The sequence below is a fragment of the Cygnus olor genome, chromosome 22 (assembly GCF_009769625.2).
Source record: "Cygnus olor isolate bCygOlo1 chromosome 22, bCygOlo1.pri.v2, whole genome shotgun sequence".
Lineage (NCBI taxonomy): Eukaryota > Metazoa > Chordata > Aves > Anseriformes > Anatidae > Cygnus > Cygnus olor.
In genome coordinates, this window is record NC_049190.1 from 2773329 (window position 1) to 2795712 (window position 22384).

The 22384-nt window shown below is 56.3% G+C and overlaps 1 protein-coding gene across 3 annotated transcripts in view; it reads right to left on the minus strand.

Moving 5' to 3' along the window:
• Window positions 1–22384, minus strand: part of NECTIN1 (nectin cell adhesion molecule 1) — an 88069-nt gene that overhangs the window by 15241 nt on the left and 50444 nt on the right. Inside the window, exon 6 of one of the 3 annotated variants that reach the window (XM_040534273.1) lies at window positions 13169–18403. The exons of the other annotated variants lie outside the window; for them this stretch is intronic. Within the exon in view, the coding sequence (XP_040390207.1) occupies window positions 17862–18403 (542 nt within the window). The 3' untranslated portion in view covers window positions 13169–17861. Of the gene's footprint in view, window positions 1–13168; window positions 18404–22384 lie in introns of those variants that run through there. 3 annotated transcript variants of the gene reach the window in all.

Below are 22384 nucleotides of genomic sequence, written 5' to 3' on the forward strand. Positions count from 1 at the left end.
TTTAATTTGCTCTACCTTCCAACCTAATTAAACTTGAAAACTAGCTAATTGGTACTTTGTACTTACAGCGCTGGCAGTGATGAAAGAAGGAGATAATTGGAATGGAGGAAGAAGAAGGAGGAGGAGGAGAAGGAAGAGAAATCCAGGGGAAGGGAGCAAGACAGGGAAGAGGAAAAGAGTGCTTTGTAGAACTTGTCTGTCACACCAAGTTTTTGTACTTTTCTCGCTGCCCCGGCTGCTGGCTGCTCTCAGAGAGTAGATATTGGACTATATGGACTGCACTCTGCAATATTTATGCCTTTGGTTGTCAGTGGTGGGTGGCCGGTGTCTCCACTATGTTGCCCATCCCAAGGTCTCAAAGTGATGCCCAATCTGCACAGCTATAAAATGTATAAGCACGCATTCCCAGACCATCGAGAACCACTTTTACTGGACTTTCCCCCCCAGGCAGGGGCTCAGCCCTTGCCCAGCCCTGAGGCTGGACCCACCGTGCCCCCACCAGCCTGTTGCAGAGCCGGCTGTGCTGACCCTTTGCCAGCAGCCCTGTTCCCAACGCCCACCTCACCGCCAGCCTTCCTCATCCATCTTCCCTGCTGTCATCCAGGAGCGAACTGAGGTATATGAACTTTTCCCAGGGAAATCCCCTCTCCAGCAAATTGCAGCCCAGAGACCTGGAGCATTTACTGTACCAGTGCCAAACACGGGAATTTCCAACACCACACCAAGACACTGCAATCGATGAGGAATTTGCCATGACAACCACCTTGACACTGATCCCGCACCCCTTTCCCGATGACTTCCATGCAAACCTGCTTTTCCCTTGCTTCACAAGGACGTCCCAGAGCCTGCAGCAGCCGGCAGACCCCTCCCTGCCTTCCCACACCCCCGCTCCCCAATTAAGAGCTCCGAGCTGGATGTCTTCAAGTGGCAGGATGCCGGAGTCATCAAGACGCGAGGTTCCGCTCCCCAACGTCCTCGGCACCGGCAATCACTTTTCTCTCTCTTCCCTTCTCCACATTATCTTGTAAATAATATTTCTGCCTTGAGACAGCTTGCTTACAGCCGTGCTCGGGCAGACAGCTGACACGTCGCAATCCAAGCCCCCAGACGGCATTCGAGATTGTGGCAGGGATGGTGACGCTGAAGAATCTCCCAGTCACTTTGGCTGGGGCATTTCCATGATGGATCAGCCCCTAATGGCTCTCTGGCTGGCAGGTAACGAGCAGAGAACATCAGCCTCCCGCTCTCGCTGTAAATCAGGTGTGTGTGTGTGTGTGAGTTGGGGACGGGGGCGGAAGGAGAAGGAGGGATGGGGAAGCAGATGAATAAAGCTGAAACGAGTCTGCAGGAGCTGGAATGGAGCTGTGCAACAGCAGAAAGGGGGCACGGAGATTTGGAGAAATGGAAAGGCAGCCAACAGGTTGCAGATGTAAACATAGGGCAGTGGGTAAAGAGTAAGGGGACGAGGAGAGGGAAAAATGGGGGAGCACAATGAGAAATGCAGGTGTTTTGGGGGGTCTATCACAGTGCTTCCTTCTCGCCAAGCTCTCATGGCTGTGGTGTGAGCATCCTGCTGTTGGTACCCACTCCAGCTGCCTAAGACAAGGCTGCACAGCAATGCAGCTCTACCAGAGAGATGGCTGAGCTATGACAAAATCCTGCCACAAGTCCTGCCCCTGCACGTGCAGGTCTTCTCCCCCAGGGCTGAGCCAGCCTGCAGAAGTGCTGGGCTCATCTCTGCAGGACTCCAGCTAGGAGGAAAGGAGGAAGAGGCAGAGAGAGACCTTCCCTTCTGCTTTCTCTCTTTTTTTTTTTTAAATTCTTCTCTCAACTGCATCCCCAGCTGTTTATTTCCTCACTCTCCCCTTCCTGGGGCAGGGCTGCAGCTGGTACATTTTGGAGGGCTGCTTCCTCGGGTGCCTCCGGCCACCTCCTGCCAGACCCTGCTGTCCTGGAGGGCAGGGGGCTGCGGGAAGGCTGCTGGGGTCCATCAGGGGAAACCTCAGGAGCAGATTGTACAAAGCAGTGGATGAGGATTTGGTTACACTGACAGGGCTTTTGGGCAGCCCCAGAAAGATGTTTGCAAGGCCCAAGAATCGGGATCAGAATAAATTGGCAGGACAGCTCAAGGGCCTCCAGAGTGGAGTGGGAAAAGGCTTTGCCAATTAAGAATGCAAAACCCCTTGCTCTGTGTCACGCTCAAATAATTTAAAACTCTCCAAAAAGTTTGTGTGAGGCACTTGGCAGGGAGGCAGGTACCAGAGAACCCAAAGGGGCTGAATGAACAGCTCAGCCTTATCTGGATGTCTGAGGGCTGCTGGGAACTCCTCGTTCCTGCTGGAAACTGAATTAATTCAAAGTATTACAATTAAGGAGAAAACAAGGACACCCCGCCCCCAGCCTCCTTCGGAGCAGTTTGGTTCGTTGCTTTGTTCTCCCACGGCTCTTCTGGAGATGGAAGCAGACACAGGAAAGGAAGAAATGTGGTTATCTGTCCATAAAGCCTCCTTCCAGCCACCTGGTAGCGTGTCTGGGTTTCCAAGAGGAACCAGCGATAGATGAGGATCTTTCTAGCAAGAAGACCAATTGAACAATTTTCCTGAGATGCTGACACTGTAATCCACCAGCGCGGATCCTCAGTTAAATCACATCCAGCAGCCCAAAGGTGCTGGCGGTCCCCATCTCCCAAACAAATGAAGGATGCCCACTAACAGGAGAGCCACACCAGGCACAATCGCAGCGTGCAGCCCATGCAGAGCTTCCTAGCTCTGGCTGTGACCCCCCCCCCCCTTGTCCAAACAACCTCAGGGCTGATGGCTCCACTTGCTGGGATGGAGCCGTGGCTGTGATTTACTGCCCGGGCCCTGCAAACAGCCGTGGTAGCGTTTCAAACCAGCGAGACAAAGGGATGGAGCTGTCCACACGCGCCGTGCCCGCGGGGTGAAATAGTGCAGCTGCAGAGCGCACCAGTAAATAAAAACAGGGGAACAATGAAGGCTTTGGAGAACCAGCTCGCAGGAGAGAGGGAGATGTTCCCAAAGGGAACTCGAAGTGAGGCGAAGACGGGTGAACTGGAAAGATTCCAGAGGAGGGCATGCCGGAGCAGAGGAAATGACTCACATGCTCTCAGCACCGTGGGGGAGCGATGTGCAGGACTTCACGGGAGGAGCAGAAAGGAGAGACAGCGTCTGCCACGCTTTTGGGGGTAGTCTCCTCTTAGAGCTGCTTCTGTGGCTGGGATGTTCGCGTCGTGAAGCACCTGGATGGCCTTGGGATCCTGAGAGCAGGACCCATCGCATCCCCACCGAGGGTCTGTGCTGCCCTGGGGCTGACTTGTAAAGCTGTGCACAGCACGTGCACAGGGGTGCCCCAGCAGCACAGAATGGGTCCTGCATACCCTGCTGGCATGAACGGGGTGGGACGGAGGTGCTGCTGGGCAGGAAGGCTTCATTTATGAGAATTCTGTCCTGGCCATCTCCCGTGGGGCCATCTCAGAGAGAGCCCGAGCCCCATCGAGCTGCTGGTCCTCAGCCTGCATCCCCCAGGAAATCTGAGGCTGGGTCTGTCCCCAGCCCCAGCTCACTGCAGCTCACACTCTTCTGCCTTTGCCTCCTCCTGACTTCAGCCTGATCCTTCAGGGCTTCACAGAGAAGCAGCATAACAACTCCCAGCACTTCTAATAAACCATTTGCTGAAAGGTCTGCCTGCATCTGTAACCAGCTGCGAAGAAGGGTTCCGTTTCTGCTTATGCCCTCCCCACACAAAACAAATCCCCGTCTATTTCATGGCTGGCTAGCCAAGGCACTCAGCAACGTGCAGCTTTGCTCACAGACACATTGCAAATCAATGGGAAGGAGTCGTGATTCTTCTCCTTTCATTAGGCTGGCAGCTAGCAGAGCTTCAAAGCTGCCAGCCTTGCTAGAGTTAAAGCAGCCTCGGCACGAAATTGCACCCCTGTTCGGGCGCATAGAGCCCGTGTGGCTAAAGCAGGCTGTCCCAGTACAGCGCCAGCTCCCAGTAAGCCTGTCTGTGACCTGGATTGCCATCCTGATCCAGTGGAAGGGGTTAGCCCTTTTGCTGGACTCCTCCTGCCCGCTGAACCTCCGAGTAACACGATGAGATCAGACGATGCATATTTATAATGCACCCCACCTGACACATTCCAGGGAGCCTGAGACACAGCGAGTTTGCAGAGCTAAATTAAACCGAGCTGAAAAGCTTGGCAGAGCAAATACATCCCCGGTTAGGTTTTAAAGACGAGCAAGCTTGTCTAATTTGAGACACGCTGCAATAGTGCGCACACCCCCGGGCACGAGCTGGTTGGGAGCCTCGTGGCACCTCGTGTCTGCAATGGGTTAAAGAAAGGCTGCTCCCAGGGGAGGTGAGCACAGAGCTGGCGGCCAAAGGGTGGGATAAGCAGCAGTCCCTGGAGATTTTAAAGGGATTTTAAGTATGAGGGAGGTGGGTTTCTCAGGGGCAGCCCCGCTCATTGTGTATCTTAAGTGAAGCCCTTGCAGGGACAGCTAAGCGTCCAGAGGATAAAAGGGATTAAGAAGGAGAAGACTGCTTGGAAAGCTGAGCCAGTGGCACAGGAGCATTGGGGTGTGAGGCTGGAGTCTCTTGTCCAGCAGCAGCAGCAGCAGCATTTCCTCTGACTGCTCAGAGCTGAGCCCAGAATCTTGGTGCCCCTTTTGCTGCTGAATGGCCACAAGCAGAGCAGAGAAGAGGAACGTGCCACCTCGAGACCCTTGCACCAAAGCCCTGCTCAGACCCTGCTCCATCCCAGACCCTCACCCAGCTGCAGGTGGAGGTGGCCAGGCTGCAAGGAACAGCTGAGGAAACATTTCACAGTCAGGTGCAGGGGGGCGAGCACACATCAGTGCTCGGCAGGCAGCTTGGTTGCAGCAACTCAAATCCTGCAGGATCCAGAAGCAGCTCTGTTACCGGGTGCTCACCTGATGACCTAAACTGGGAGAAACTGGGGGAGGCAGACCTCAGCCTGGGGAAAAGAGGAGCAGTTTGGTTAGCTAAGGTTGCTGGCAGGGATTTCGGAGCAGGAGGAGTCTCATGGCTTCACTTGGTGACAAAGGCATAGCAAGAGCAGAGCGGATCCAGCAGCCCTCCCCGGATACTCAACCAGCCACTGAAGGAGCTCAGGACCTCTCTGGCCACAGGAGAAGATTTTTCTGGTTTTATATCCCCTGAGGACCTGGAGGTGCACCCAGACCCCTCTGCAAGTGACCTGGTGCATCCCCCTCCAATTGCTCTGCTGGGAACCGGGGGGGCTGGGTATCCTGAGAGCATGCGGGGACACGGGTACCCCGCTGTCTGGGCACTAATCGTGACATCCCTTTAAAGTCCCTGCCCATTTCATTCCCCTCTGTAATTTTTACTAGCCCGACCAGTAATTAAAACCTCTGCAAACCACTCGTTCATCTCAGATGTGGTTTGGGGAAGACCCTGGCAGAGCGGCGGCCGAGCCAGCCCTCCGCGGGGTGCCGCTTTGAGCAGCGTGCCCAGCTGCAAGCAGACACATGGACAAGCTGGGTTTTATCAGGGATTTCACACACATTCCTGCACAGGCAATCTCTTTGCCATTCACCACGGGTGGGGGCAGCTCAGCCCTGTCCCATAACCACCAGCTCCCTCCCTTTCCTCTCCTGCATGGGAAGCGCAGAGCCACCCCTGGTTAAGTAGCTGCTGGCAGCAAAAGCATGTCTGGAATGCGGCCTTAACCCCTGCTGACCTTCCCTCGCATGCCTCCCGAGCCTCCTCCTAGCCACTAATGGGGAGGATGTTGGATTAGAGCAGGAGGAGCAGCCCGTTAACCCCATGGGATCCAGCAGAGGTGGGGCGCGTTGTGGTGGGAGATGCCCTGCAGGTTCCTCTCACTGCGCTGGCTTTTCTCCTGCTTCTGGAGCAAAGCGTGGCAGCTGTCAAACAGCACCTGGAAATGTGCTCTGACAGCTCAGGAAGGAAGCTCTTTGCTTTGTGGAAGGACAGAGCTCAGCAGGAAGAGCCACGAGTCCAGAGGATGCGACAGCAGCCGCTTATTTGCAGCAGCGGCAGCGCCCCTCTGCACGCACATGCTGCATCCCAGCCAGGATCTGCCCGTGTTACCTCCAGACTCTGTGATGTCCCTCTCTCTCGGTGGCACTTGGTGGCTCTAGCAAAGAGGGGGACCTTGTTTCTGCTGTCTCCAACTCTGCCCTCTCTGCTGCCGACACCACAGACCGCCCGGCTTCCCAGGGCATTGCGTCTCGGTGCAGTTACATGGAGAGTGCCCAGCCTGGGCTGAGGGCTGATGAGCCCCGGGTTATCTGATGTTTCCTCTGCCTCCCAACCCTTAATTTTAGTTCTGCTTCATTTCCTTGCAGCTCAGAAGAGTAATGAACAATCAAATCCCTTTTGTAATTTATTTCTTCTGCTGTACAGTCTCGAGGAGGTGATGACACTTGAAATTGCCTCTCCAGGAGGAAGGAAGGGGCCGGATCCCAATTCCCCTTACACCACAGTGTGTCTCCCTTGATTCGGCAGCTAGCTCTAGCCGCCCAGAGAGCAGCAGGTCTCAAGTCCATGTGTAGCCAGAGATACAGCCTCGCTTCCTTGATGAGCCCATTAAGGTCATGCTATTACAAGCAGCCACCAGATGAACTGTGTCAGATAGATGGCACAGGGACTGCAGCTCGGACTCTGCGTTAATAGAGTTAATTTGCTCAGCAATCTTCAGCATCACTCCTGAGAACATCTCACTCTGCTCGGCCACAGGTCCTGGGCCACTTTTACCTGGTTTTGCCCGCAGGGTGCTTGCACCCCAGGACTGCTGCATCCTGGATGTCCCCAAGGGATGAGCTCAGCTCCCTGCTGGCATCAGCTCGAGGCTGCTTGGGGCTGGGTGCGGGCACAAGGTGTGCGTGACATGAGGGAAACTGCTCTGCTTCTCTGTCACAAGGCCAAAAGCAAAGAGTTGTGCAAATGGGAAAGAGGAACAGGGACACAGCTCTCACAAAAGGCAGCCCAGGCATTGTTTTCCTGGCCCTTTTCTTGCTTTTCTGTCTCCTGCTCACGGGAAGGAAAAGACTCCCAACAAAGGTTGCCTCCCAGCTTCTCAAACATCTCACAAGCCCTGCAGGACAGTCTCTGCCTTAGCGTGCAGCCACCAATATTTATCCACGTAACCTTATCCAGCTGGGTATGTGTTAGCTTCCACATGGGGAGCTTCCCCCACCTCCAATGCAGATCAAACAGAAAAGCTGGAAAAAGAGAGACCAGCGAGTACGAACGAGAAGCTGTGAAGCTGTTGATACAAAAGCTAAGGTCACCCTGGGGAATGCAACAGGGGGAAAAAAAATTTGCAGTGCTATATAGGCACTTTACCAGATGGAGATGGTCAAGAGGGCAGTGATCGTTCAGAAAAGGCAGAAGATTTGAATAACTGTTCATGATCTGTCTCGGGAGAGAAACAGAAATTTGTTTGTGGCTTTTGAGATGACAAAATAATTTCTGCATGTTAGGAGATGGCAGAACCAAGCAATTGTTGGACAGCATCTCTTAGGATACTCCACTTATTATAAGCAAATATGTTGGAAACTTAGCCAAAAGGCCCCCTATCTCACCTCTGTTAGTTCGTTCTGTTTTTAAATACATTGGACCAGTTAAATTCTAGAAGGTTAATTCTGGCAGACTGGAAGAGGGCACAGAGAATGACCTGAAACCTGTAGGCTGATTTGCTGGCATCAAAGAAAAAGCTAACAAGGGCTCCAGTTAATAAAGAATTAAAAGGCAGGAATATAATCAATGCCAGTCTACACGGTTCATGGAAATAGGTCTTGTCAGTCAAACACAATGTCATTTTTTTGCCCACTAAACCAGTCATCTCATCAAAGTAAGCATAGAGATGGAACAGAAAACAGATTAAGAGTGACTAACTGACAGGTCTCAGGAGGAGCTGCCAGGAGGGAATCGCCGGCGGTGGACACGTTTCTGCCCAGGGTAATGCGGGGAGGAGTGGTGGGCCTGATCCAGCTCGGTGCTTTCATCAGGTGTGGGCAGATAATCGCCACCTGGTGCCTCAGCAGTCCTGGGTGAGGCAGAGGTTGGTACATAAAGGCTGTAATGGATGCAGGGTGCTGTAATACAATCACAATTATAATTGTACGGCTACAGTACCCTGCATCTGCATCCTTACCCTTATTTTTAAAAGGAAGAGCACACAGAAGAGAAAAAAAGAGAAAATAATTGAGTCTAGCTTCCCAATAAGTCTACCGCAAATAGACCTTAAGGGGAGTTATTTAACACCTCCCTGCAAGAAATAAACTGGTGGCAACGTGGAGCAGGCAGCAAGCGAGGGCTGGGAGCTGCACACAGAGCCCCAGGGGCTGCCAGAGCACAGCCCCAGGGTCACGCCGTAACCACCCGAGACGAGCCTTCCCCATCCCAAAATCTCCTTCTCCCCACCCTAATCCCTTGCCGTTTGTCAGCCTTTTTGGCTCGGCAGTCAGCTGAATGCTGAGAGCGAGGACGTGACCTCCTCTCCGACACAGGGAAGGTGGCGAGCCTCAAGGAAAAGCCACCCTGGGGAGGGGAGAGGGGTCCTGAGGCTGTCGTGGAGGGTGCAGAGCTGCTCCGTGCCTGCTCCTCTCCTGTTGCTCAGGTAACACTTCCAAGGCAGGTCCTCCAAGCAAATTTTTAGGTCAGTTATAATTGGGAAACCTCGCGTGGAGCTATAAAACATCAGTTAATATGCTGGAACTATCTAGTTAAATGCCAATTATAAAACCCCATAAGCTCCTCAACTCAAATATATTAATAACATAATTAAACATTTATTGCTTATGCAAATTAAAAGTTAAGTTAATCGGACATCAACGAAACCCCAGGAAGTGACCATTTAAGTAACTAATTTCTATTTAATTACGATTCCTTCCTATTATAAAGCCCCCACGCCATTATTTCTGGACTGCTCGGCAGTGTTTACTCGAGCTGTTCAGACTCGGCATTCCCACTCCGGCATCCATCGGTAATCCCAGACAGCTGCAGCATTCATCCAGCAGCCAGGGCCCTCGCACAGCTGGCAGCAGCTGGGCTGGGTGCCCCTGCTCCCTGCTCCTTCTCCCACCTCCTCCTTGGCTAAGCTGCTAGGGAGGCGCAGCCGGGATTAAATCTCCTCCGTTCTGGAGCGGAAAAGGGAAGGGAGATGCACCGGACCCATGGCAAGGCACCTGCTGGGGATGGCAATAATGTGTATTTGTATAGATTCGACAGGCAGAAGGTAAGGATTTAGCTCTTCTGAGCTCCTCCCCGAGCCTTGTCCCTGGTTCCCTCCACACTTTTGCCGAAATCACATCACTTCTCTGCATCGCCGCCGGGCAAGGGCACTTTTTGCACAGTGGGGAGATCGCGGACCTCGGAGGATGTGTTCCAGCTCCTTGGGTGGACAAAGCTGCGTGCCAGCGGAAAGCTCCTGTTCATTATTGTTGTAAAGCGGTAATTGAAAGGGCTGGGAGCTACAGCAGGACAATGAAATGAGGCCGGGAGATGGGAAATGAAGCATTTCGTTCCTCGAGGGATGGAGATGTTTCCCCTGGCGAGCCGAGCCTGTGAGGCCAGGGCCATACGGATGGGCTCCCTCCCTCCAAGCGACAGGCAATCAGTTAAACCTGACAGGTGTGAAGCTGGCAATTTTCTTTTCAAAACTGTGAGGTAAACAGGCTGGCAGGAGCTTGAGAGGAGCCGAGAGATAAGGGAGAAATAGAAACGTTCAGGCACCTCTCTCCGTGGGGCTCGCGATGGATGGAGAAAAATCTGCTTTGCATAGCCCCAGATGTAGCCAGCACTCGGGCGCTAGGCTAGAAAAAGGCTTGGTGAACAGGCGTGAATGATCGAGAGAAAGCCTTTACCCTCCCAGATGCACAGGGGGTCCTGCCCTCAATCCACTAGGATTTGGTCCATGTTCATTTCCAGGGATTTTGCCAGCACAGAAGTGCTCCTCCTGAGCCCCCCAGCAAGCCACAGGGCAGGGTTTTCTGCAAAGGGGAAGACCAGTATCCCTAAATTAGGACCTTTCAGTTCCCCCTGGGGCCAATGCAACCTTTTCCATGCACATTTAAATCACGTACACATTCACAGTGCAGTGCCCCTGCTTTGCTTGCGCAGCCACGCCTGGTTCTCTTCTTTCTGCGAGCTAGTATGTAAAATTTTAGGAGTGCAACACCCGTTGATATTTTACAGGCTGATCCTTGTTCTGCAAACACTATATAAGAGGGAGCCTGCATCCAAACACGTCCGGGAAGGCTGTGAAATGCCTTGTTCGGAGGAGGAGTGAGCAGCCCCCCTTCGCCTTCTGCCAGGCACCACGGAGGGCATCTGAGGCTCAACAGCACTTCTCGGTGTCACAGGTCCCCCAGCTGGAATACATTTGCATAAAGCAATTTCCTCCAACAAATACGTTCATACAAATCAGACTCAAGTTCGCAAATAATCTGAAAACATGGGGAAAAAAAATTAATCAGACATATTTGTTACTACAAGTAATTCACCCAGCTCTGCTCTGAAGCAGCGAGGTTCTCTCGGTTCGACTTTTTGGGCACCAGCTGTAGGGGACTCGGAGGGATGTGTGACCTTGAGTGCTCTGCCTTGAACCTCTCACCTTGCAGGGAATTGGGAACCTCTGGCCCTTGCAGCCACAGAAGTGGGTCCCTGGGAGATCCACCTGGTTGTAAGCGGTGTGCAAGGCTTCAGTCCCTGCAAGAAGGGACACTCCCAGGTGCCGGTGCCCAGGGGTGTCGGGGAGGTTGCCTGGTAGTTCCCTGATTACGCGGGGCTGTGTCTCACTCTCACGCACTACAAATCCTGCTTAGGCTACGTTTACCTGCGTGGGTGGAAATGAGCATAACTCCGTCGCAGTCAGAAAAGTTGGGTGTGCTTACACCAACGGGGAGCCTGGCTCTGTACCTTCATCATGGATATTTGTGCCCTGCACCCCGTGCACAACCAGCTCCAGGCAGGTACGTCTCCTGCTGCTTGCATCTCACTGGCTCTCTGGTGCCAGGACAAACACGATCCCCTTGTTCATCCCCCGCCACCCTGACCTCGCTCCTCCACTGCCTCCCTGCTGCTCTGCTCATTGACCAGCCTCTGAAGTTGCCTTCGTGGCCAGCAGCGCTCGCCTGCAGAGCTGTGGCTGTGAGAAGAGATCCGAGCCACGCTGCCACCTTTGCTGCATGCACTGCTGGCGTTTCCTGCCCCCAACGTGATCCTGTTTTGTTCCAGAGAAACACGAGACCTGGGGGTGCTCCAGGGGAGTCAGCTCCCGCCGCGCTCAGCGCTCTGCAACCTGAGCTGCCCAGAAGAGGCCCCCTGCCATGGGTTTTATCCATCATCGCTTAACTCTAAGGCACGGCCTGGGAAATCAGCGCGGCATTTCCCAGGGGCTCATCCCAGCAGGACCATGGGCACAGCCAGCGCCTCCTCTTCTCCCTTTTACCATCCTCGACCCCCAGCTCCCCAGTACTCCTTTTCTTCCTCCCCTTTTACCCCCACCCCAGACTTGGCTGATGGGGCTGGGCCAGCTGCGGGGGCTCCAGCCCTGTGGGATGCTCCCCTCCTGGGGCTCCTGACCCAAGCGGCTGCAGCTGAAGCAAAACTACGCTTCCAACGTCTGTCCTTCTTGGGAGGGGCTGGCAGAAAGGGGAAAACAAGGGCGGTAATTACAGGAACACACAGATCCAGCCTGGACAGCGGTCACAACTCCCTCGGCCATGCCACAGCCTGATGACAAGCCTTCCTGGCTTTTCCCCCTTCACATTTGGGGGCGATGCTCAAGGGCAGGGCTCCGGGGAGCTGCCTGCCAGGTGCACACAGAGCCTCCACCCACCCATCCATCCACCCATCCATCCACCCATCCATCCACCCATCCATCCACCAGCGACCCCGGCTGCTGTGCCTGCAGACGGGGAGCCCACGGGCTGCACCAAACCTCTCCTTGGTGCCTAACCCCAACCCTTCCCTCTCCGTCCAGCTGATCCCGTCACGGAGGAGACCAGGTCAGGCCCAGACGTGGCTCAGGATCCCCCGTCCTCTCCCCCAGTGGCAGGGAGTGCTGGGTTTTGGTTCATGCCTCCAGCAGTGAGCCACGTGCTGCAGTCGGGCACCAGGATGCTTTCCCTGGGAGCCTTCTCCAGGCCAGAGGCATGGCAAAGCTCCTGCTGGTATCAGCGCAAGGAAGAACGTGCACATTTTCTCTGATCTCTTGCTTCCTTTGTCTCTCACTCCCTTGCAAAACCCCGGGACTCGCAGGGCTGTCTGCCTTGATCGTTGGGAACGAGGCTGCCTTTGCAGCGTGCGCTCACAGCGACGAAGCTGGCCGAAAAGAGAAAGGCAAACCAGCGACCTGACTGATCTTTCCTCCCGAAGGACCCCGGGCATCCCTACAGCTTTTGCATGGTTTTGGTGCCCGATCACCACGGGAGCCAAGCGCTATGCTGCAGGCGCATCCTACAACCTTAGCCCAAATGTCCCAGGCCGGTGTCCCGGCCCTGCCAGCGGCTCCTTGCACGTGCCTGGAGAAGGCGCAGGAGAGCCCCGGGGTGCTCTGACACTTCTGCCACAGCCCACCCATCCGCCAGGGCTAGCAGCAGCTTAACAACTTCCCAAGCTAGCGACTGTCACCAGTTTAATAGCCTTTGATGGATTTTTCTTCCATTGGCTTTTCTCGTCACTTTTTCAGCTCGGGCTAAGTTTCAGCCTCAGCAGCATCCTTTGACGAGGAATTTCACTGTTTACACTGTAAACAGGAAAAAAAAAACAAACTCCTTTTATTTTTTACACTACAAACAGGGAAAAAATCCCTCTCCTTTTATTTATTTTGAATCCGTTGCCCAAGAATTTCTCATAATACCACCCACTTCAATGGCAAAAGCCATCATTCCGTGTCCACCTTCTCGGGTGTTGTTTTTGGGAGGCTTACAAGATGTCCAAACTTGCTTCGGAGATCTCCTAAGCCTCTGCCTTCGTCCGCAAGGAATTCCCACTGCAAAGCGCTGCAGAGCACGGGAGCAGCCCCGGGATGCTGGGGAGCAGATGCCATTCCTGCCCCCGCCACTCCTGACAGCTACGAGCCACGGGATGCAGAACGACGCGGTCAGAGGTGCACAAAAAGAGGCGAGTGTTTCTTTTTTTAAAATTCTTTATTTATAAAAAAGTACATTTTTTTTTTTCCACAGCTGAGCCACTATTGTTTTTTGTACAAGTAAAAGGAAGGGTGATGCAACACCCCGCCCACACAAATTATAACCATGAAAATGTCCCCCTGGACCCCAAACAAACAAATTATTACAAAGGATGGAAAACAAAAAACAAAAATAATCATAAAAGTCCATTACGTTATTATTATTTTTATTTGTTATTTTTTACAAAAGCACTTACAACACAGATAAAAAAAAAAAAAAAGAAAAAGAAGTGGGGTTGGGGCTGTTTGTCTGTCTGCAGTCTTTATTCCACACTGATAATTACAGCAAGAGGAGGAAGAAAACGAGATTAAAATCACCGGAGTTAAGGAATCACGTTTAAAAAAAAATAAAATAAAAAAGGCAAAAGGAAAGACAAAGCAGATCCTCAGCGAGAACACCTCGGCCAGCACCGGGGTGTGCCAGCGAGGATCCGCCTCCGCATGCCTGTTGCCTTCACCCCAAGCACATTTCGTGGCTCCGCAGCACCGGGTGCCACCGTGAGCCCCTCACCGCCAGCATCCCCCCTGCTTCTCCTCTTCGTGGGACCCCCGACCCATTTCGGACCCCCCCCCCCCCAGCTTCATGCAGCCACCGGCACGATGCCCTCACCCATCTCCCCTCCTCTCGGCCACGGGGGCTTTCCCTCTGAGCTTTGAGCCTGAAAGTGCCCAAATCCGCGTGTTGTGTGCTTGTGTACGGGAAAGGCAAACAGCGAAGGAGATCTGCAGCCCCCTTTCTAATTGCATTCCCTTCTCTAATTGCTTGAAGATCAATCTTTTGAGTCTCTCTCTCTCTCTCTCTCCCCCTCAACCCCTCGGTGATTTCTGCTGAACAGTTGTGTTTCTTTTTTTTTTTGACTCAACACCAGGAAAATGGCTCCCTTTGTCCCTCGTGTCTTTGCAATCAATTTGGTGCTACCATTTGAGTTTGATTTTTTTTTTTTTTTACTAAAGAAATCTTCAGGTTTTATTTTTTTTTTCCCTTGGACTGGATGAAAACGATTTAACAACCGTGGGGGGAAAAAAAAAAAAGTAATTAAATAAGGGAAATAACATCACTAGGGTGAATTGCAATGAATAATCCTAGACGTAAGCCCCAGCAGGAAAACAGCTGGGGTGTCTGTACATAAACTATAGGATCGTTTGGGGTTGTGACACCGATGTGCCTGCTCCTGGGCACACAGAGGGAAGGAGCTGGGGCTCGGCCCTTGTCCAGCTGGGTGACATCCACCAGGATGCCCGGGGGGCTCGGGGCAGCCCCCAGCTCCCTGCTCACCTCTCCTGCCCACCCGGCTGACTCCGGAGGTGCTGCGGCGTTGCCCCAAATTGCCCCCCGGGGTCGAGGTTTGGGGAGGGAGAAGCGCCACGCTGCGTTGTCTTTTCACAGGGAAGAACCCGGGGAAAGGATCTGCACGATGATCGATCCCTTCGAGCGGAGGTAAGGCAGCTGTCCCTGCCTCCGAGGCACTCCGCCAGCAGCCGGTCCCCGAGCAGGGCGCTGGTGCTCTCTGGGGACCCCTTCCAAGCCCGAAGCCAACTCAGCTAACGAGCTGCAGCGTAAATTGGGACATTTCCAGCAGCTCCTGGCACCCAGGCACGGCAGGGCAATGCCATGCCCGCAGCAGGTGATGGGTGGGCGAGGACAGGGATGTGCTCGGAGGGGGTCCCAGCCTCCCGCCTGCCCTCGGCCGGGCCCAGCGGGGCCGTTTTACACCTCCTCAGCACTTTGTGGTGGCAGGGGAGCGGAGAAGCAGGGGGCTTGGGCTTGGGTCAGCTGAGACCCTCCTGGGAAGCCGGAGGGGCTCCTGGTGGGACCCCTGGTGCACACAGCCTCGTGTGAGGTGGGGACAGGGACGGTTTTTATCCTGCAGCTGGGGCAAGCCCTGCTCTAATCAGCTGCAAGGGCCCCCTCTGAGCAATTTAACCCAGAGGGGGGAGTGAGGCTGTTACCGGATCAAAACAGCTCTCAGATGAAACATCAATCTGTGGTGCTTCCCCCCCCCGCCCCTTCTTTCTTCTTCTACCTTGCTATAGATTAATGGCTAATCACTTGGTAATTACCACCCCAAGAGTCTTTTGGCCAGTTAGCCGACCTTGCAAGGGGCGGCAAGAAGCAAATCACTGCCCTGAGGTGGCATCTGGGGACAAGTGCACCAACGGGGGGATGCCAAAGGGCCCAGGGACGAGGAGGAGAGGAAAGGACCAGGGGACCTTGGCGATGCACCACCTGCTATCTCCTCTTCTTCCTCCGAGCCCCCTGTTCTCCCGAGCCCCCAGATGGGCAATGGACAAGCCAAGGAGGCTACATCCCCCACACTGACACCTCAAAGCGAGGGTAATAACTACGGCATCAGCAAACTGGGAGCAGTTTGGGGCTCTGAAATGCTGGGGAGCCAGCGCAAGGCGAGTTTGCCGGATCAGCCCTCCTGGGAGCACTGCAGGAGGTGGAAGAATCGCTGCTGGACCCTGCAGCGTGCAACAGCCCCGTGCAATCTGTTACGGAGGGACGGCAGAGATTTCATCCCCTATGGGGGCTGCTTGGTTGTGGGGTGCTCCTGCTGGCGGTGGGGGGACAGGGGAAGGTCCGGCCGTGTTTTGGTAAGGGTCAGCCTTAAGGTTGAGGCGGACACAGCGCTTCCTGCGGCGCGGGGCTGTTCTGCCAGCAGCCAGGAAGCAGGCAGGGCTGGCAGGAACAGCAGCACGATTCCGGGGCAGCAATCGGATTTCCCACTCCCGTACACCGCTAATGCAATAAAAGCGAGCTGCAAACTGCGGGTGGCTCGGCCTGAGCTCGATGCTGCCTGGCCCGAGCGCCGCACGCCCGAGGAAAGCACCGGAGGCCGCCTGGATCAGAGAGCTGACCTTGACTCATCTGCGTGGGTCTGGCTCTGCAGCCGCCCTCCTGCAGCAGGATAACCGCTGGATGCTAGGGAACAAAACCCAGCGGGTAGGGCAGGAGGAGAATTAGTCCTGCTATTTTTAGATGTGCGTGATAACACGGCTCGGAGAACTGGGGGTTTCTTTTCAAACAAAAGATTTATTTATACATCAAATTAAAAAACAAAACAAAACAAAAAACAAATAAAATAAAAATTAAAAAAAAAAAAGAAGAAGAAGAAGAAGAAGAAGAGCGATAATCCCCAACCCAGTGAATCTGATTTGGATAAGGTCAGTGTCAGAGGGCCCGGGAGCCTGGAGTCCCATTTACCCACGGAGCAGAGATAGCAGCAGTCCGAGCCCCCATCCCAACGCAGGGGCCCGGGGGAAGGAGGACGAGATCAATACCCCAGGCTCACTCCCTCCTGCCCTATCTACCAAGGCTTTGCTTATCAGAGGGAGAGGATATCGGAAAAGTGGCAATCAACGCAGGCGAAGCAACGTATCTACGGGCTCGGGCCGCTGCTAGAAGAGTTATGAGCCGCCCGCATGCTCTGACCGAAAGAAAGAGAGAAAGAAAAAAAAACAAAAAAATCAAGTGTAAACACATGACAATTAAGTCTTAGTGGTATAATAAAAGCACGGGGCCTGTCCCGAGCCCCTGCAGCACCGCGGGCAGGGTGGGAGCGCTGCCCCCCCGGGTGCAGCCCGGGGCTGGAGGCTGCAGGGTGCGTGCCCGCAGCCGGGGCAGCAGCGGCTGCGAGAAGGGGCCAGCGCTGCTTCGAGCCATCGCGGGGGGGAAAAAAAAATATGTCAGCAATAAATACTCCTCGTCTTTCTTTTAAAAAGAACGCTCCGACAAAGACGGAAAATGAAAAGGCAGGAGGTGATAAATGGGAGGAGGAAAATGGCAGCTCCGGTTCCCTGCCCTGCTATCAGCCCGCGCACCCGGGGCTTGTTTTGGGGCTTTCCTCCCCCTTCTCTCCTCATTTTCCTTTTATTGAGTCATTAAAACCTGGGAGCGGGTCCCCCAGGCGCGCAGCGGGCGATGGGAACAGCACCCAGACCCCGCTGGGAACAACGTGCTCAGGAAGAAAAGTCCTTCCACCCAACAATGGCCCCTCCGTTCCCTTCGCCACGAGCTTCTCTGGCCTCTGTCCTGCGGACAGCCCGGCTGGCCCCCTCCCCAGGTTAAAACAAAGAAGAAGACGACAACATACAAACAAATTCCAGTGTTTCAGGGGTGTGGGAGTGGGAGGAGAAACCTCGGGGAGGGACGCGGGGCCGAAGGGCCCCCTGAGCTATGAAGACACGAACAGAGTGTAATATACAGGCTGGGCACCAGTCGTTAAAGCAAATAGTAACACCTACGCCACCGACCAATACAAACACCACAGAAGGGGACGAAAAAGTCGTCGAGAGAAATTAAAAAGGCAAAACCAAAACCGAGGAAATAATTACCCGACCTCCCACCTCCCGGCCCGTCCCCGCCTCCCCCCCCCCCCCCCCCAAAAAAAAAAAAAACAAAACAAAAAACGATCCGTAAGCAAAGCTTTCCCCGCGCCCCCACCCCCCACCCCCATGTCCCCCCCCCCCCACCCGCTCGCCAGCGCCGGAGCCTCCGAAGTCCGTGGGGGGCGTGCGGGGGGCGCGTGCGGGGGGTGCGGGGGCCCCGCTGCTGGGCTTGGCGGCGACGCGGGGGGAGCTGGCGGGCGCGTGTCTGCGTGCGGGCGCGTGGCTGGAGCCAGGAGGCGAGCTACACGTACCACTCCTTTTTGGAAATGAAGGATCCGTCGTTCTGCGACACCATGTTCTCGGCGATGTCGAGCTGCTCGGGGTCGTACTGGAAGCCGAGTGTCCTTTCGTCGTAGGGCTCGGGGTGCGCCTCGCCCTCGTCCACCGTGAAGTAAGGCCGCTTGGCGTCCTCCTCGTACTTGTTGGGGCCGCCCAGCTTGCGCTCGCCTCCCGCGTCCTCGTCCTCGTCTTCGTAGGTGCTGCCGCCCAGCGGGCCCGGCTTCTTCTCGTCGTCCGAGTCGTCGGGGTACTGCAGGTTTTGGGCCATGGGGGGGTGATGCTGCGGGATGCCGGCCTTGCTGTAGCCGTTGCCGTACACGTGCTTCTTTGTGCTGTAGTCACCCTTGAAGGTGTGACGCCGGCGCCGGAGTACCACAAAAAGCACCACGGCCACCACCAGGACCAGCGAGACGCCTCCCACTATGCCCCCGATCACGGGGGTGGGGATGTTCGGCTGCACCATGGATTTGCGATCATCGATTGGAGACGGGGTGTAGGGAAATTCTGGGTAGGAAAAGACAGATGGAAGGGGGAACAGTGTCAAACCATGCGGAAACGCGCCCTCCCTCCGTGCTCTCATTGCCATTTTTTTTGGGTGGGGTGGGTGGGGGGGGGGTGGGAAGATGAGGGTAAGGAACAGGGAAGGGAAAAAGCAGGGAAAGGGGAGAAGGGTGCGTCAGAGCAGGGGTCAGAGCAGGAGCTCTGCCCCAGCACGGGGATGCGGCCGTGCCGTGCCAAGCTCGCCAAGCTGCATGCAGGAGCCCAGCAGGCTGGAAGGCTGGAAGCGGCGTTTCCCTCCCCACCCCTCCCAGTTCCTCCAGGCGTGCTCGGATCCCACACCCCCGACGCCATCGGTCCGGGCGCTTTCCGTTTTACGGGGAGGTTTCACGCGTACCGACAGCCCGACGATGCTCCGGAGCGGGGAGCGGGACCCCAAACCCACCCGGCGGCGGGCACCGAGCGGCTGCGGTGCTCCGCGTCCCCCTCCTCGGCATCCCAGCCCACCCCGAGCCCAACCCCGAGGGCAGCAGCACCTCGTCGCCCCCCACCCACACCCCACGGCCGTGCGGTGACGCTCGGGGTGGGGGCTGGCTGCCCGGCGGCGCAGGGACACCAACCTCCCCCCCCTTCTGCTCCTGCGGCCGGCACGGTGCCACGGCTCAAGCTAATCTTGTTCCGACAGACACCCTGACCCGCTCGTAAACGAACAATGCTAAAAAGAGAAGGAGAGAGACGGGAAAGCAGCTCCCTCATCTTTCACGCGGTTTGAGCCATGCTTTTTGGCACAGATAAAAGCCTGATCCGGGACGTAAGTCACCCTTCCCAGCCCTCCCTTGGCGCGCACACAGCCCCTGGCCGAACTCTGCTTGCTTTCTCCAGCTGCCCGTCGAGCAGCGGTGTCCGGGAGGCTTCAAGCACCAAGTGGCTGTCTCTGCCCTTCACCTGCCTCCGAATTCCAGCAGCGGATGCCAGGTTAACACCCCCTGGCACCCCTAGGCACTGCTAAGGGGGGGTCCCCGGCGCCCATCCTGCGTGATGCCGGTCACTTTTGGGTTCTGCTGTGCCCAGACCCTCCACCCCTGACCCCCATCCACGTGGGCAGTGGGAGAAGGGAGGGAGAGGAAACACGGACAGCATGAACAGACGGCGGGACCGGCACCCAGCAGCATCCCAGGACCAGCAGCACGGCACCTGGGCTGCTCCGACCACCAGCCCCGCTCTCGCACGCCGAGCTCGGCCCCCTCACGCTGCTCCCTCCACACCCCAGCCCTGTCTCCCAGCCCTGCTCGGAGCCACAAGCCCTTAATGCTGCTCAGGACCCTCCCGGCCCTCACTTTTTACCCGGCAGGCGCAGAAGGACTAGCGACCTCAGCACGTCCTCCTACAAGAGCAGCCAGGATGGGCGATGCGCTGGGAGGGGTTGAAAGAAAGCGGATACGAGGCCGAATCTGCTCGTCACGGCCCGTGGGAGTCTGCTGCTGGCAGCCAAGTTTCTGCATTAGGGCAGGAAATCCTGAACAAGGGAGAGCAGTGCAGGGAGCGGGGCTGCCCTGCAGCACAAGTTAGCCCAGCCACGAAGGGAGAGGGGAGAAAAGCGTTTGCTTCCTCTCCGCAGAGGCAGTTCCAGAAAACAGCTGCACGTTTTGGACAAGGGTTCTGAACCCGAGCAGTCGCTGGCCTGATCTTTTTGGCGCAAGCGTTTTGCTCGTGCCTGAGAGCTGTTTCACTCCTGCCTTTCCCGAGACATCATCCCAGCAACAGCATCGCGGTTTCTGCAGCGCTGACTTGCCTCGAGCGAAGCCTCACGAGCCTGAAAGCAGGCGCAGAGCAGCACAGTGGGCAGAACGGGCTGGGGGGCAGGCAGATGGAAGGCTCCCTGCTGCGGCCAGAACAAGGAGAAAGATGCTGCGCAGGCAGGAGTCAGCATCTCTTTCCAAAGACAGCCCCCGGAGCAGGAGTGAGGGCATGCGTTTCAGCACAGGGAGCTGAGGCTGGGCTCTGGGAAGCCAAAACCACATGTTGCTTCAACAGAAGGCTTGTCACAGCCAGCTGCTTGATGCAAAGCCTCTCTGCCGAGCCAGCAAGAAATGTCACGTCCATCCCCTGCTAGTCCTGGCTGCCGAGGGCTCCGCTTCTACCACGCGAGCATCCGCGCAGCATCCAGCCCTGCCCGTGCCAGCTCCCGCCCCAGCCCTGCAGTCCCGTGGAGCCCAGACCCCAAAGCCTGGAGCTGGAGGGGTGCAGGGAAAGGCCAGCGAGCTGCCCCACACCCCGGCGGCGATGTCGGTGATGTCTTACCCCCACCTACAAAACTCTGATCTGAAGCTCCGCGCACTCCTTCCAAAGGCGCTTGGCCCACTTTTCCATTACCAGCCTCGTTATCAGCCCGGCCTGGAGGCACGAAACGGAAGGGCGAATGTTTTTCCTGCCTCTCCCGTATATATTTATTTTCTCCTGCCCTTTGTGCTGCCCGCCCCTGAGATAACGCTCGCCTACCTGCCACCCCCGTGCCAGGGCCACCGCCGCGGACACGGCAGCCAACGCGCCGCTCTTGGGCTTTCACACCTTCTTCGGCTGAACCTATTTTCTGCTCAGCTCCCATCCCCGTCCTCCTCGCAGTGGCCCACTTCCCATGCCAGAGAAAACCAAAACCAAACCGTGGGAAGAGAGGGATTAGAAAGACGGGAAGCCCGCAGCCAAAATCACCCCCTTCCTCCCCAAACCGGTCCCCCTCCGTCGCCCACCCGCGCTCCGAGCCTGCGGGACCGAGGGGCTCAGGGGGCGCAGAGGGGGAACGGGGCCAAGCCTGGTGGGGGGGGGGGGCGGTCAGAAATGGGTAAAAAAAAAGAGGAAAGAGTGATCCAGGGTGGGCCGAGGCGTGCCACCGCCGCTGGATGGCGGTGCAGACCACCGCTGCCTCCCCTCGCCCCTCTCCGTGGCCTCTGGGCGCCGGGCACCCTCCTGCGGGCTGCAAGGCTTGGATGAGCCGGGACGGGAGAGGGACCCTTGGGTGCCTCTGTGCTGCGACGAGGACACCGAGGACACCGCCAGGCTCCCTCGTGGCTCGGGATGGGGTCTGGTTCTCGGCACGCAGCCACTGCCGCCAGCCCCAGAAAGGGGAGGCAGGGTGCTGCCCACCCGCTGCCCACCCGCTTTCGTGCACGGGGCGTAAAGGAGAGCGCAGGCGCGGGCCGGGGAGAGAGGGGGAAGTGTGGGAAAAGGATCCCCCTTTTGTGTCCGAGGGGTGCGTGAAATTTTTGGAGACCGGTGCGATGGCTGAGCGTGCTGGGGGCCCCCATGTGAAAAATCCATTAGGAAGAGTCTGGAGAGAACTGAAGCCGCTGTGAAAAGCGGAGGGGGGAAACAGGAGACGGCAGAGCGCAGGGAGGGGGAACAAGCCGGGCTTTAATGCCAGCATAAAGAGCCTCCCCTCCTCCTGCTCCCCCCCCCCCCCAGCCCTCATAAAAACAGGGAGCGCTGTGTGAATAGGAATTAGAGCAGCAACACTATCTGCCCGCTGCCCGGCTCTGCCAGCTGTTGCTTTCAGCCCAGCTCCCTGTCCCCGTGCCAGCTCCCGCACGGCTCGGGGCGGCAGCTGGGAACTGGAAGGCTGGGGATGGCCCCCGGGGTTTCGCTCCGGTTCCCTTTGATCCCACCAGCATCGCCCTGCCCTGCTCCTGCCTCCCCCGGGAGGGGGCTCGGGGGCATCTCCGACTGCTGGGAACCGGGAGCTGGCAGCGCCCAGGGGCGTAGCAGCGCGGACGAAGCCGACCGTCCCCATCACGAGGGCGGCTTCGGGAAATGCACGTGCTAAAATCGCTCCTGTCTGTTAATGGCTGGTTGCCAGCACAAAAAGGGACCTATGCAGATCACGCCGCCCGCCCATCCATCCCTCAGCTACGGCTCTTTGAACCCGCTGGCCGATTTCTGTACTATCTGATGGAGAAGGAGCCAGAATTATCCCAATCACACAGCTCTCGGAGA